This window comes from Orussus abietinus, unplaced genomic scaffold (assembly GCF_000612105.2).
Source record: "Orussus abietinus isolate OABI.00-Male unplaced genomic scaffold, Oabi_2.0 scaffold92, whole genome shotgun sequence".
NCBI lineage: Eukaryota > Metazoa > Arthropoda > Insecta > Hymenoptera > Orussidae > Orussus > Orussus abietinus.
Window position 1 is genome coordinate 1 of NW_019394274.1, and position 14,026 is coordinate 14,026.

The window sequence follows — 14,026 nt, forward strand, 5'->3', positions numbered from 1 at the left end:
ACCCCGCGCAGACTCCGCTAGGCGCCCGCGTGGAAAAAAAAAATTGTTTGACCCCCCCCTTTTTCCTCCTCTCCCACGCATCTCCTACCAACGCTATCCTAACCTGCCTTGCTCGAATATATATGAGCTGCTGTACGAGTATCATCCAGCCTGCCCGTCGATCATTTCGGAATATTCGGATAATCGACTGACTCGATTCACCCATATACCCCTGTTATCGATCCCAGATTAGGTTAGAATCGATTAGGATGGGTTACGATGAGTTAATAATGGGTTACGGTGGGTTAGGAATGGGTTACAAGGGATTACGATGGGTTACCAATAAGTTAGCATAGATTACAACAGGTTACCACGGGTTAGGATGAATTACCTGTCCGTTCGGGTATCGAAGGCTGTGACCCTGAGCATTTATAGAGAATGTTATTTGGAATCAAATGTTCCTTTACCGCTTTGTCCTGCGGTGTGTAGTTTCCGAGTAATCTGTTTTTCTATACCGATCGATCGTAACGCAGCGTTTATTCTCGGCTATAGCTTCGAATGTACGGGTAATGAGACGAAACGATTCCCACAACGGCTCGATTTCAGCGTAAGGACGTTGTCCTTCCCTCCGCCCTGAACACGACGATCGCATGCGTCTCACTTGTAGGATATTCGAACGACCCTGAAAGCAGAGGTTGCAGCGGCCGGGCCGAAGCACGGACGGATAGAGCTGGACGGAGCTGGATGAAGCAGGGGCAGGGGCAGGGGCAGAGGCCCGAGCAGGTCTCGAGCAGGGGTACCGCAGGAGACGACCCTCCCTCCTGGCATAGATCGATGCTGGGCTGCGCACGCAAGCTCGGAGGCACCCTGCCGGACGCAGGGTGGGAAGCAGGGAGCAGTCCTTCCCAAGGGACGCGCGGGAGGAAGTTAGTGCCGTTGATGCACCCGGTCGTCTGCCGACGCCACAAGTGGTCCCGTAGTCGCCGTTGGATCTCTCGGGATCACTCGGGATCGACACGGTCATCCGACAACGAGCCAGGGTTCCTTCGCAACAGGTATGTATTGAGTGTGCCGAGGTATATGGTACGAAGCACCGCGCGAGGATATCGCCTTCGACTGCCGTCCCGGTAAGAATCCGTTCGTTTGCTGACAACCGCTGGAAGCGCTCGTAGAATCCGGAGATCGAAGGAGGGACGCGGCTCGTCGCCATTTTCCTCGCGGCCAGGGCGATAGGTACCGGAGTGGACCCGATCCCGGATGAATGACGATCCAGGCGCGAAACCGTGCCGAAAATACCGTCTACGGGAAGGGAAAGGTTTTTCGTTTCCTCGGATAACTCGTCCCTGGGGCAGTCGAGAGGAAGGGAAGGTCGCGAACGCGGACGAACCGTCGAGCCCAAGGGAGAGATCGGTTCCCTCCCGATTTCGGTCTTCCGGCGGTCAAGGTAAAGACGCGACGTTACTCCAACGACCGCTTCTCTGTACGTTATAAGCAGGCTTCGTGTCGCGTCCACTTGCCAATTTCAGAAACGAACCACCTTCCGGCCTTTTCAGATGAACCCGGCCCCGGAGCACTCGTCCGGAGCGAGGCACCGGAAGGAATACCGCTCGAACGCTCGACTCCAGTTACACCGATTCCTTGCGTCATCGAATCGTTCCACTCGCAAACATGAGTTTCTTTAATTCGTTACATCAGTACGTGACGGACAGCGTGGCCAATTTGAATCTAAGTCCGAAGCGATTTACCTTCGGCCGCGAAGATACCGCAACGGTGGCGACGACGACGACGACGGGGTCGGCAGCGACTCCTGTCGTGCAACTCGCACCGCATGGATTCCCCAAGGTCGATCGAAGGCTGTTACTCTTCGAAGGAACCGGAGTTGTCCGTAACGCGACGCATCCGTTCGTTCGCAGGTCGTACCTTCTCCGGGAACGGCGACGTCCCTCTACGGGCGGCCACCCTCCACCCGTCGACGCCCGTCGGACCGCGCCATCGACGAGACCCCTGCTCCGCGCATCGACGATTCCAACTTCGCGACCAACGGTTCGGAACCGCAGCCGACGATGGCGCCGCTGGCACCGACGACGACGTCGACGTCGACGCCGGACTCCCGGCGCGGCGGCTCCTTTCGTCGGCCCGGCACCGCTGTCCCGACGAATCGACCGCTCCTCGACTTCTGCCGACGCCGACCCTCCTGGCCGGAAATCGACGCTCGCGCCACTTCGGGGTGAGGACTCTCCGTCGAGGTGCTCGCACCCGATTACCTCCGAAAGGGCTCGACGGGGGAGCCCCGGCTCCCGACGAAAGCGTCCCGGTTCCCCCTCGAGCGTCTCGGCGAGCGATGTCTCTTCCGCAGAGTGCAAGAGACGGACGGGTCCTTCTTCGAGAGCTTCACGGCCCTGTCCTGGAAGCAGGAGAACCGCAGGCTGATGGCGCTACGGGAGAGGAAGGGTCGAACCGGCAAGGAGGCGGCGACCTCGACCGAGAGGGCGGCCGCGGCCCCTAGACTCGGCAGGAAAGACGTAAGTCCTCCGGGGCGCGGCTCGACCAGCGGCCCCTCCTCCGAGTCCGGAGTTTTTCAGATGGAGCGGCTCTACGTCGAGGTCCTGTACACGATCGCGAACACGGTCGGTGCCAGCACCGGCCAGTACGCCCACTACAAGGAGGACCTCTACGAGTACGCGCGGGAGGCCTTCCGGGTGCCCCTCGACCGGCACCGGCGCTGCCTCGGCGCGGCCTCCGAGGAGAAGGTTGTTGACCGGAAATCCCGAGTTCCCTCGCCGTAACCGACTCTCTATCCCTCCTTTTCTTTCCAAGCCGCCGATTGTCGTGCTGAGCGTCGTCGTCGTCGAGGCGGAGGGATTGGAGGCGAAGGACGCCAACGGTGAGTCCGAACCCGAATCCGGTCGACGCGTGCTCACGGCCGAATCGGTTGCAGGCTACAGCGACCCCTACTGCATGCTGGGCATCCAGCCGGGGAACGCCGGCCTTCCGTCCAGCCCCCGGGTGGCTCCCCCGGGCCCCCGGGCCGCCCGCGCCCTCTCGGATGCCGGCGACCCCGAGGACTGCCACCCCGAGAAACTCAGGAAGCACCACAGGTAGCCCTCGCCGCCCTGACGCTCGCGCTCCGACGCTCCGACGCTCCGACGCTCATCGCGACCGTCGCCAGTTTCAGGCTCTCGTTCAAACGGAAGGAGCACGGCAGCAGGAGGGAGCATCGCGAATCGCTCGGCGGAGCCGTTCCGGCCAAGTTCATCAGGGCGACCTCGGTCAGGCCGCACACCCTCAACCCCCGCTGGGAGGAGAAGTTTCGCTTGTAAGCGCCTCGCGTCGAGCTCACCCTCCGACTGTCGTCGAATCTCTAACTCGCACCCTGCTCGATCCTTTCCAGCGACATCGATGACGTCGCCACGGACATCCTGCACCTGGACATATGGTAAGTGACCCCCCTCGTCCCGGTAGGTTCTTCACGCACGCCCGCTCCTCCAGGGACCACGACGACGAGTCCTCGGTCTTCGACGCCGTCAGCAAGCTCAACGAGGTCCGAGGAGTTAAGGGCCTTGGCCGCTTCTTTAAGCAGATCGCCCAGAGTGCCAGGTCGGGCAGTCAGGACGACTTCCTGGGCTGCGTTAACGTTCCCTTGCAGGTGAGCCTGCGAGAGCTCACGGTGGCCCTCCTCGAGCACTCCCCCGAGTACCTTCTCGCGACAGGACATCCCCAGCACGGGCCTGGACCGGTGGTACGAGCTCGAGGCCCGGACGCAGCGGAGCAACGTCCAGGGCCGCATCCGGTTGAAACTTTGGCTCTCCACGAGGGAGAACAGGGGCACTTCCGAAGAGGACGGTTGGGGCGAGCTGCGCCAGCAGGAGCGCCTCTACGCCGTCATCCTCGGCCACGAGGTCGCTCGGCAGGGGGTGAGTCCCGCAGGCGCGCCCGAGCTCGCGGCGACGCTGACGCCAGCCTCCCCGCCGCAGGAGAATTTCGACGGGGAGCTCCCGCAGACGGCGCTGACGATCCTGCACCAGCACGCGGTTCAAAGCGACGCGTCGGAGCTGCGACAGGCGATGGTGCGCTGGGTGGCGAGTTCGCGGCAGCCGGCAGTCGAACCGCGGGTCCTGCTGCGCCTTCTGCGGGTAAGCCGACGCTCCCTCCGCTCCCCTGCGCCTGCTTCCGCCGACGGCCGTCTGTCCCCAGGAGCTGGACGATAGCTGGCACCGAGACGAGCTGGACGGCGCACCGACGTCCGCTGGATCGGCGAGTTTGTCGCGCGACGAACAGGCCTGCCTGGCGGACTCGTTCAACGACTTCCTCGAGATCGCTCTGGGCAAGATCCGGCGACACCGCCTCCTGTTTCCGCCGAGCGATGGGCCGGCCATCGCCAGGCTCGACCACCTCCTCAGGTACCGGCCGCGACTCGGCCTCCGGGAGAGAGAGAGAGAGAGAGAGCTCTCTCGGGAGAGCGAGTCGGCAATGTCGTCATCTCGATTCGATTGCTACGGCAGGTGTCTCGGCCTGCTCTCCTCGATGGACGCCTTCCGCAAATGCTGCCCCTTCAACAGGGAAATCCGCGGGGAGATCGTCGCGGCGCTTCGCAAGGGAACGCACGAGTGGTGAGTACCGACAAAGGCCGCGAGGCCGCGAGGCTTCCGTTCCGTCCCGCTCGCGTGTGCTTCCCTCCAGGTACGAGGACACCAGACGCCGCGCCACCACCCGCGACCAGGAGCCCGACCAGGACGCCGATGCGGTCCTGCAGGAGCTGACCACTCTCGTCACCGCCCTCTTGGTCGACCTGCAGCTGGACCTCGAGTACTACGACGCCCTCTTCGAGAGGTGAGCCGGCAGGCAGGTGAGCCTGACGACCGTGGACTGATTGGCTTCCTCTTCTTCCAGCGCGCACCAGGTCCCGTACTTCTCCGTCGTCTATAAACAGTTGGACAAGCTGGTGAGTAGTGCCAGAAGGCAGCGATCGACGGAAAAGAGTGTAAAAGAGGCGTGCCGTTTATGGCGGACTTGCGATTCCCGAGATCTCTGTCCGCAGCTGGCGGAACACGTGGCGAGGCACCTGGAGAACCCGACGGAGGTACGCGGACCATTTCCCCCCCTCCCCCCGGCCCCGGACGGTTACCAGACCGTCGACCTTTCAGACGTACGAGGAGCTGGGGTCCAGGGTGACGGCGGCTTGCCTGCAGCTTCGGGTCCGCGGCCGCGGAGACGAGGAGTACGTGTTGCCGCCGCGCGCAGAAATAGGGACGCCCGTCTTCGAGCTGTACCTCGCCCTGCAGGAGCTGGTCGGGTGAGTCGACCGGAGACAGCCAGCCGAGTCGACCAGGGCGTGACGAGGGGGTCGGACGCGTTTCAGAGCGGGGGCCCACCTGCCGCCGTCCGACCGCAAGGGCCTGGCCCTCTGCGCCTATTACCGTTGGTTCGAGCCGGCCCTCGACAAGTGGCTGGACCTGGCCAAGCTCAAGGCCGTCCAGAGGATGGGGAGGGCCGTGGAGCTGGACGCGGTGTGCGCGGGCGAATTGATCGTCAAGCACTGCACCTCGGCCGTGGACGCCGTCGCCTGCTTCCAAGAGGTAACTGCCCGCGCGTCCGCCGCGCGTTCGTCGCGATTCACGTCACCCTCTGCTCACCCTCTGCAGGTCAAGGAGTTCTGGAAGAAGCTAGCGTGGCCCGACGTCCCGGGCTCTTACCCCTTCGTTCTCAAGGTCGTCGACGTAAGTACTCGCGCGGTCGTCACGCGGTCGGCGCTCGACCCGACCGGCGGTCGAGCCGAGCGTCGACCGCCTCCTCTCCACAGGCCGTTTGCTGCTCGGCGACGCGCTACGCGGAGCTGACGCACCAGCGACTGACGGACGCCGGCTACTACGACGAGCAGCCGCAGGCACCCTTCGGAACGATCGACGAGGTAATCGCCCAGGTAGATACGCTCGCTCGGCGAGCTCGCCCCTCCGCCGCCCCGCCGGGGCGGAGGGACGACGCGCGTCTGGACTCGCTCGTCTCCCGCTCCCAGATGTGCGTCGCGGTCAACGGACTCGAGTACGTGCGGAGGTGGCTCGTCTCCCTGGAGCGGGACCTCGGCCTGGCGGAGGTCCTGGAGGCCCTAGAGGCCCAGGCTCCTGCGGAGGCGACGCGGCCGCAGTGGAGGAGCGCGCTGCTGTCGCCCCTCGAGCAGGCCCCGGGTCAAATGCTACTCTTCGTCGACCGGATCGTCTCCCGAATCGGGTCCAAGGTGAGCCTCGGCCGCGACCGTCCGCCCGCCGCTCTAGGCCGCTCTCGGCCGCTCTCCTCCGCAGATGCGACCGGCTCTGCGGAAGGCCGCCTTCCATCTGGCCTGGTCGCCCGACAGCCTGCCGACCGCCGAGGCCATGACACCGCTGCTCGAATACCTGGATCTGCACCTGGCGGCGCTCAACGCCGCCCTGCTGCCCGCCAACTTCGACCGCGTGCTGCACACCGTCTGGGAGGTGGCGCTCGCCGAGCTGGCCGGCCAGGCGGACGCAGGCGTCGGGGTGAGTCCTTGCCGTTCCTTCCCCGTCCTCGACCCGTCTCACCCTCGTCCGCGCCCAGGACAAGCCGGCGGTCTTCTACGAGCGGCTCCACGAGGCCCTCCACTCGCTGGCGGACTCGTTCCACGCCGAGGGTCAGGGCCTGCCGCGGGAGGCACTGCGCTCCGAGGGCTTCCTCGACCTCGAGGAGCGGCTACGCTACCACCGGATGGAGACGCCGCTGCTGATCGATCGCTACCATCGGCAGCGTCTGCGGGACCAGGCCAACGCGACCTCGCAGGAGTTCGGCGTGCTCTCCGTCAGGGCGTATCTCAACCATGACTCGCTTTGCGTCGAGATCATGAGCGCCCGCGAGGTCATCCCCCTCGACCCGAACGGCTTCAGCGACCCCTTCGTCATCGTCGAGCTACTGCCCCGGCGGACGTTCGCCCGCTGCTCGGAGCAGCACACGAGCGTCAGGAAGCGCACCCTCAACCCGATGTTCGACGAGTACTTTGAGTTGTGAGTACGAGTCGAGGCGCGGCCGAGTCCGAGACCGAGACCGACGGATCGTCCTTTGCCGCAGCCCCGTCAGCGTCGAGCAGTGCCGCAGCCCCGACGCCATGATCCTCTTCACGGTCATGGACCACGACGTGTTGACGGCCAACGACTTCGCCGGCGAGGCCTTTCTGGGCCTGAGCAGTATTCCCGGGGTCGTCGACTCGAACGCCAGTATCGACAACTTCCACGGCCTCAAGCACCTGGAGCTATCGCTCATGCACCAGAGGAACCGATGTGAGTCACCTCCCGAACAATCCGCGGCCGGCCGAGGCTCCTCGCCTCGAGTCCTGACGAGTCTCGTGCTCTCTTGCTCGCAGACCACCCGATCCTGCGGATCCTGGAGACCAGAGTGGGCGACAAAACGGCTCTGGATTTCGTCAAGAAGCAGAAGCAACGACTCGCCCCCTCCACCTAGATCCGACTAGGTCCCGTTCGATCCTCCTCGTCTTCGTCCCGACCCGATCCCCCGGGGCCGTCCGCGCCGACTCTTTTTCCACCGTCGACCCGTGCGCGTCCCTACGATGTCTGTATCGCGTCGTGACAGGATAATAAATCGTTACGTACGCGGTCTCACCGGCTTCGGGCTCACTCGGGGCGCGACTCCCGGACCAGCGGCCCGTCCTCGTCCCGGAGCACCGGGTCGCCGTCCAGCTTGTCCAGCAGCGGCAGCCGGCGCGCCACCTCGGCCCTCCAAGCCTCCACCTGTGCGCGGACGACGGAATGAGTCGACGTATGGGAGGGGGGGCCGGTCGCGGGCGCTTACCTCGACGCCCTCGCAGATCGGGTTGCCGGCGAGCACCAGGTCGCGCAGGCGCGGCAGGTCCTGCAGACGGACCACCTCGGCCCACTCGCGTAGCTGGTTGTTGGACGCGTAGAAGACGCGCAGCTTCTGCATCGCCTGGATCCCCTTGAGCTTTTCCAGACAGTTGTACGAGATCCAGAGCTCCTCGAGCGTGTCGCCCAACGGCTCCAGGCCGGCCAGACTCTTGATGGAGTTGCGGCCCAGGGAGAGCACCTTGAGCCGGCCGAGGGCGGCCACGCCTGCGGACAGGGACCGTCTCGCGTGACTGCGCTCCCCGCGTAGCTCCACGGCCGCCGTTACGTACCGGCGATCTTCTCGATGCGGTTGGTCGAGAGCGAGAGCCTCTCGCAGCCGGCGAGGGTCGCGAGGGCGTTGTCCATCTTCTCGAGGGGGGGCCACTGGAAGCTCAGGTCGACCTCCGTCGCGGTGGCGGCGTCGCCGCCCGTCTCCTCCTCCCACCGACGGATGGCCTCCTTGCACGCGGTGGGCTTGCCGGCGGCCATGGTCCCTGTCGGTGGACGGCGCGCGCCCGACTGGCACGGGCCAGCACCCGCCGAGCGATCGATCCCTGGGGACGGGAAGGCCTAACGGGGGGCGCGATTCGGACGGGGACCCAGGGCCCCGTCGCCCCGACGGTCGAGGCGGACAGTCGTCCGCTTGGCCGTGAACGGGCGGGGACCATCCGCGGGCCGCTCCTGGACGCCGACTTCGTGGCGACGACGGCCGCCTCGGGTACGGGGCGGAAAAGAGCGGACGCTCGACCGATACGACGATCGCGGGAGGGGGGGAGAGGGAGAAGGCGCGAGTCGGTTTTATTGTACAAAGATTCCGTGTATATATTGTCACGTGCCGCGCGTCACTGGACGAACGGGCACGAGGAAACGACGATTCCAGCGGGTAACAAAGATAAAGACATCGAAGAGGGGCGCCGACGCGGTCGGCGACGAGGGGCGACGACATCGACTATTCTTAGGGTAGAAAAATACTCGGAGGCACTTGGTAGGGGGTCGTCTCGAGAGCGGGGGTGGGGGGCTCGGCCTAGAGGACGTGGAGGTTCTCGCAGTTCTTGAACTTGCTGTCCTCCTTGCCGAAGAGCCAGGTGAGCATCTGCCTGGCCTTCATGCTGACCCTGACGACGCCCCGGGACTTGTACCAGTGCGCGCCGCCCTCGGCGGCGGCCCCGCCCCCGGTCGCGACGCCCGCGCGGCCCTGCACCGCCTTCAGTCGGATCTGGTTCAGGATCCCCACCAGCAGGTCGTCCACGTTGTGGTTGATGCCCACGGAGATCTCGATGAACTTGGCGCGGTAGGTGCAGGCCATGCATTTGCCATCTGCAACAAAGCGGTCGTTCGGTCGCTCCTCCTCGAGCCGCATCCGCGCCCGCGCGGCCCGCGCGGAACCGACCTTGCGAGGACACGGCCCTCGAGCGCACCAGGTCCACCTTGTTGCCCACCAGGATGGCCGGCCTGCCCCGGAGGAGGTCCTGGTCGTGCAGCCGCGCCAGGTACTCCTCGGCCCGCTGGAAGGAGGTCTTGTCGATGACAGAGTACATGACGACGAAGGCGTCGGGGGGCGCGAGCTTCTCCAGCTCCGTCTGCCAACGAGAAAGGAACCTTGATCGACGTCCGTCCCCCGCCCGCCCAGCTCTACCCACCTTCGGGTTCGTCACGTTCAGGAAGCGCAGCTCGCTCTCCTCGCCGTTCAGCATGACGAAGACGGACTGCTCGCTCGGGACCTCTGAAACAGCGGGGGGTTTGAGGGCCGCCGACCGCGCGCCGCCGCGGCGGGCCGCATATAGCTCGGACCGGCGCGGAATTAGTCTCCGCTATTCCTGGCGATCGCGCTGCACTTTTTCCTCCGGCGGAGGACCCCTCGGTCGCCGGTCCGGTCGCCGGTCCGGTCGCCGGTCCGGTCGCCGGTCCGGTCTCTGGCCCGACCGCGGAGGGAAGGCGACTCACCGCGCTGCCGCTCGTAGGCGTTGATGCCCTCGCTGGTCATGAACTGGCTGACGAGGGCCGTCTTGCCGACGCCCCGCGTCCCCAGCATGGCCACGGTGTACGAGGCCACTTCCTTGGGGGGCGAGGCTGGGGTCTCCTCCTTCTCCGGGTCGGCGGGCGCCAGCGAGTTCGACCTCGACCTCCTTCGCCGGAAGGAGTCGCCTCGGTTGATCAGGCCTACAACGAGAGAGGAGGTGCGACCCGTTATCGGCCGCAGCGGGAGACAATGCGCGCCGCGACGCCGGAAACGCCGCCGCGATCCAAAGTTTGCGCCTCCGCGGCCCCGGCGGCAGGAAACGGCGCGGTGATTCCGCCGGTATATTTAGCCGAAAAGGCGGGCCGCAGCGGATCGCGCGTGCCCGCTCGGCGGCGTCCCCGTTCGCGTCCCGTTCGCGCCCCGTCGCGCGCGAAATCGTAAAGCGGCCCCACGAGGCCGCGGCTCCGAAAAGAGGCTAGCCGCTCGAGGGGAGACGCCCTATCGGCCGGAAAATCGGCGCCCTGCCGGCCGCCCGTCCCGTCTACCGTGAAACAACGGCGGCCCCGCCGCTCGTATAAATAGTTTAAATAGGCGCGGCAGTTCGCGCTCGGCCGGACTCAGGCGCCGCGACAAAGGGCGCCCCGACGTCGGCCTTTGTCGCCGCCGGCCGCGCGAGTAACAGGTGGCCGCCCCTCGGGTACCCACCCTTGCTCGTGAGACTGAAGCTGCGCAGGCGGTAGCTGTCCTCGTCCTCGACCTCGGCCCCAGCCCCGGCCCCGGACGCGGCCGCGGCCGCGGCCGCGGCGTCGTCCCAGGAGGGCTGTTGCGCGTCCGGCACGTCGAGGAAGGCGTTGCTCTTGCGCTGGTGCGGGTGGTGCATGCTCTGGCCCCGCCGGCTGCCGCGCCGCCTCAGCCCCGGGCTGGCGTCGGCGTCCGCGAGCCGCGGCTCGCTGCTGCAGTGCGCCGACCTGACGGAGCCCTCGTGGTGCCGGTGGTGCGGCTGCTGGTGCTGGGCCGCCGCTGGACGAGACGACGACGGTTGTAGCGGGCGTCCACGTGGCGCGCGTCGCGGTCGAGAGGCTTACCTTGGGCCGCGGCGCGCCGGCGGATGCTCTTGCTGCCGGCCGAGGCCCGCGCGCTCTGCGACCTGGTCGCCGGTTTCCGCCTTCGAGTCGGTGTCCCGGCGCTGTCCCCGGGCCCGGGCGGCGGCATGGCGCCCAGCATCTGCTCCATGCTCGAGAACCCCGGCGCGCAGATGGAAGCCGAGCGCGTCTTGCGCCGCAGTGCCGAGTCGGCCATTCCGGCTCCTCCCGCGACCCTGCCGCGACCTCAGTGCCCCTGGCCGCCGCGGAGCAGCGGCATGCCCGCGACGCGCCGGACGCGGCGGAGACCGAGAGCCCGACCACGTGACCCTTCCCTTCCCGCGGCTCGCGGCATACTGAGCCGTCCGAGCGGCGGACCGAGCGGCGGACCGAGCGGCGGACCGAGCGGCGGACCGAGCGGCGGACCGAGCGCCGGCCGCGGCTGCGCGCTCGCCGGCGCCGCGTGCTCAGGCCGAGTGCATCGAACGGCCGAGTCGCCGATCGAGGGGACTACGCCGCCCGCCCGCCGGAACTCGCCCCTCGACGTGGCCGGTTCCGGCTCCTCCCGGCTCCTCCCGGCTCCTCCCGACCCTCGCTCCACCTCGCGCGGCCCGCTATTCTCGGCTCGCGCTATTTCCGATCTCCGGGCGCCCGGCCCGCCGCGACCCGCTCGGTCCCTCGGTCGATGGCGTGCGATCGGCAATGGCGCGGTCGGCGGAACGCGAGTGCGGGTGTCGAGCCGAGGACGGGGCCGAGGACGGGGCCGAAGACGGGCCCAGGCCGGGACTGGCCGAGAGATGTGCGGCCGCGCTGCGGACGGCACGCGCCCTGGACGCGAGCCTCCAGGCGTCGAGGCGCGCCGAGGCCGAGCTGTGCCTGCGCCACGCCGGGGCGAGGGCGGCACGGGCGCGACTGCTGGCGCGCCTCCGGGCGGCTGACGAGCGCAACGCCAGCCTCTTGAGTGAGACCCGAGCCGCCCGGCCTCCCGCTCCGCCCTCCTTCCTTTTTCCTTCTGTCCAGACCTTTTCCGGCGGAACGTCACGGAGCTCGGCTTCGAGGAGTCGGCCGACCGCCTGCCCCGGGCCCTCCGGGAGGACATCCGGCGCTCCTGGCACCGCAAGTACGCGCGGCCGCCCGGCCCTCCCCGCCGCGGGAGCGCCGCGTGGCGGCTGCGTCGCATCGAACGCTTCCCCGTTTGCAGGTACGACGCTCTGCTCGAGCGCAACGAGCAGCTGAGGACGAGGCTCGCCGCGGAGGAGGCGGCGGTGCGGGAGAAGGAGACACAGGTTCGCTAGTCACCGCTTCGCCGACTCGGCATTCCGGCTTCCAGCTTCCGGCTTCCGGTTTTCAGGTGGAGGCCTTGCAGCGCGGACTGCTCGACGCTTCGGACGCCCTCGCCCGCGGCGCCTGCCCCGGACCGACCCCCGACAGTCGACGGTCGCTGCCACCCTCCGCGAGGTGAACGCATCCGCGCCCCCTGTTCGGAAGGATCGCGGTCGTCGGGACGCTGCCGCCGTCCGTCGCGATTTTCCTCAATAAACGAGCTTTCTCGGGTGTCCTGTTCCTACCTGGCTTCTCCGACCCCATCTATCGAAACGGACTCTCCACGTTTAAAGGCTGTGCATTTCAAATCATTCGTCACCCCATCGATACAACGACGTTCCTGGACAAGTTCCGCGTAAAAGTTGCATAAAGTTGCACTCAAAAGTTGGCCCTTCCGCGGCGCGACTCAGCGGTTGGCTCGGAGGAAGAGGAAGGGCCAAAAGACGATGTCGAAGAGGGTTCCGAAGAAGGAGAAGCCCGCGCGTCGCCGAGGCTTCGCTCGCCCGGGTCCCATCGCGCGGATGGCGCGCGGTCCGACCCGGAGGCTGTCCTGGCCGCCGCGGCCCGCCAAGGACGCCGACGCCGTCAAGGCGTCCCTCCTTCTGGACGCCGACCGGCCGACGGCGTACCTGTCGGGGAGGAGATCGCGACCGCTGGTCCGAGCGTCACCGTCGCGCGCGGATTCGGGCGAGCTCTCGTTCGGATCGTCCGGCACGCGGCGGGATCCCCGCGAGCGGGTCGACTCGAGCGGACCCTCGACGTCGGCTTCCCCACCGGAGGTTCTCCCCTCGTGTACCGCGTCGTGGCCGGTGGCTCGCGACCGGCAGCGCCTGGAGTTTCCGACCGTAGACGCGCAGACGCGCTCGCGCCGCGGAAATCTCGGTGCCTTCTCGCGGGGACCGCCCGGGAGCGACCGCCTCGGTCCGGCGACGGCGCCGCTCGAGCGGCCGCGTCGGCACGGGAGAGGGTCGGGGGTGGGATCGAGAGGCAGGGCGTCGGTCGGCGTCGGCGGTCCGACCCCTCGCTCGGGGGAACTCGAGCTGGCCGGAGGGGAACGCGCGGCGGCGGTCCTGGCGCGCGGAATCCTGCTCTTCCTCGGGCCCCGCAGTCCGGCCGAGGCTCCGGCGTCCCCGCGGCTCTCCGGCACCCGGGCCGACTTCCTCTCGACGCTCGACCGCCGGCTCGTCTCCGGCTGCCGCTCGACCGGCGGCGCCTCCCCGGCCGGCCCGGTCGCGGGAGCGCCCCTAAAGCGGAAAAAAGGATGCGTCAGGTAGGCGCGCGCTCGGTCCGGAGTACTCATACCGACCGGTCCCCGGGCGTCCCGCGGAGCCTCGGCTTGGCCAGGATGGTCCGGGGCTCTCGTCGCCTCCTCGGCCGAGTCTCGTGACGACGTCACCTGGCGCGGTCCTCGACGCGGTCCTCGACGCGATCCTCGACGCGATCGTTACGAGCACGCGCGACCCGTCCGACGGCCGCCCGGCGAGATGTCCTTGTCTCGCGAGCCGCTCCGCAGTGGCTCCGGTCCCTACCGGGTGAGCCGCTTCGCCGCGACGGCGACCACCCCGACCGGTCGCGCGGCGTTCTCGCCGTGCCCCTCCCCCGCTGCGAGTCGAACGGACCGATTGCGCAAGGTCTTCCGCGCCCGCCTATCGATCGGCGGCGACTCGCCCGCTGCTCGCGTTGCGCTCGACTTCGCGCGGGTCCACCGGGAAGACAGCCGCCCTGAAACCCGATCCAGTGACCCGCTCCTCCCCCGCGGAACGGCCGAGTCGCCGATGTTCCGTCCGTGCTCCGCTCTCAACGAACCAGACGACTTG

At 67.4% G+C, this 14,026-nt stretch overlaps 3 protein-coding genes across 4 annotated transcripts; 1 reads left to right on the forward strand and 2 right to left on the reverse strand.

Annotated features, from left to right (window-relative positions):
- The first annotated feature begins 1,647 nt into the window (after positions 1–1,647).
- LOC105697370 (BAI1-associated protein 3) lies at positions 1,648–7,490 on the forward strand. Its single transcript, XM_023434877.1, has 25 exons — positions 1,648–1,821; positions 1,893–2,206; positions 2,336–2,501; positions 2,562–2,729; positions 2,797–2,863; positions 2,918–3,077; positions 3,149–3,295; positions 3,371–3,415; positions 3,469–3,625; positions 3,690–3,893; positions 3,954–4,112; positions 4,174–4,379; positions 4,482–4,589; positions 4,660–4,809; positions 4,870–4,921; positions 5,018–5,059; positions 5,124–5,272; positions 5,339–5,555; positions 5,622–5,696; positions 5,780–5,899; positions 5,993–6,211; positions 6,276–6,491; positions 6,550–6,989; positions 7,054–7,262; positions 7,346–7,490. Exons 1-25 carry the CDS (start codon positions 1,648–1,650, stop codon positions 7,441–7,443), a joined length of 4,062 nt encoding a protein of 1,353 aa, XP_023290645.1. The 3' UTR covers positions 7,444–7,490.
- A 123-nt stretch (positions 7,491–7,613) lies between these two features.
- On the reverse strand, positions 7,614–8,333 carry LOC105697371 (dynein light chain 1, axonemal-like). Its single transcript, XM_023434872.1, has 3 exons — positions 8,135–8,333; positions 7,792–8,069; positions 7,614–7,730 (listed from the first exon to the last, which is right to left on the reverse strand). Exons 1-3 carry the CDS (start codon positions 8,331–8,333, stop codon positions 7,614–7,616), a joined length of 594 nt encoding a protein of 197 aa, XP_023290640.1.
- A 329-nt stretch (positions 8,334–8,662) lies between these two features.
- Positions 8,663–11,218, reverse strand: LOC105697387 (GTP-binding protein REM 1). Of its 2 annotated transcripts, none has more exons than XM_012420660.1 (6): positions 10,890–11,218; positions 10,510–10,824; positions 9,789–10,004; positions 9,485–9,567; positions 9,235–9,443; positions 8,663–9,161 (listed from the first exon to the last, which is right to left on the reverse strand). In XM_012420660.1, the coding sequence occupies exons 1-6, from the start codon at positions 11,101–11,103 to the stop codon at positions 8,687–8,689; spliced, it is 1,512 nt and encodes a 503-aa protein (XP_012276083.1). In that variant the 5' UTR covers positions 11,104–11,218; the 3' UTR covers positions 8,663–8,686. The 2 variants fall into 2 exon arrangements, with proteins under 2 accessions (XP_012276083.1, XP_012276084.1); XM_012420661.2 differs by having other exon boundaries at positions 8,748–9,161; positions 9,235–9,424.
- Between the last annotated feature and the right edge of the window lie 2,808 nt (positions 11,219–14,026).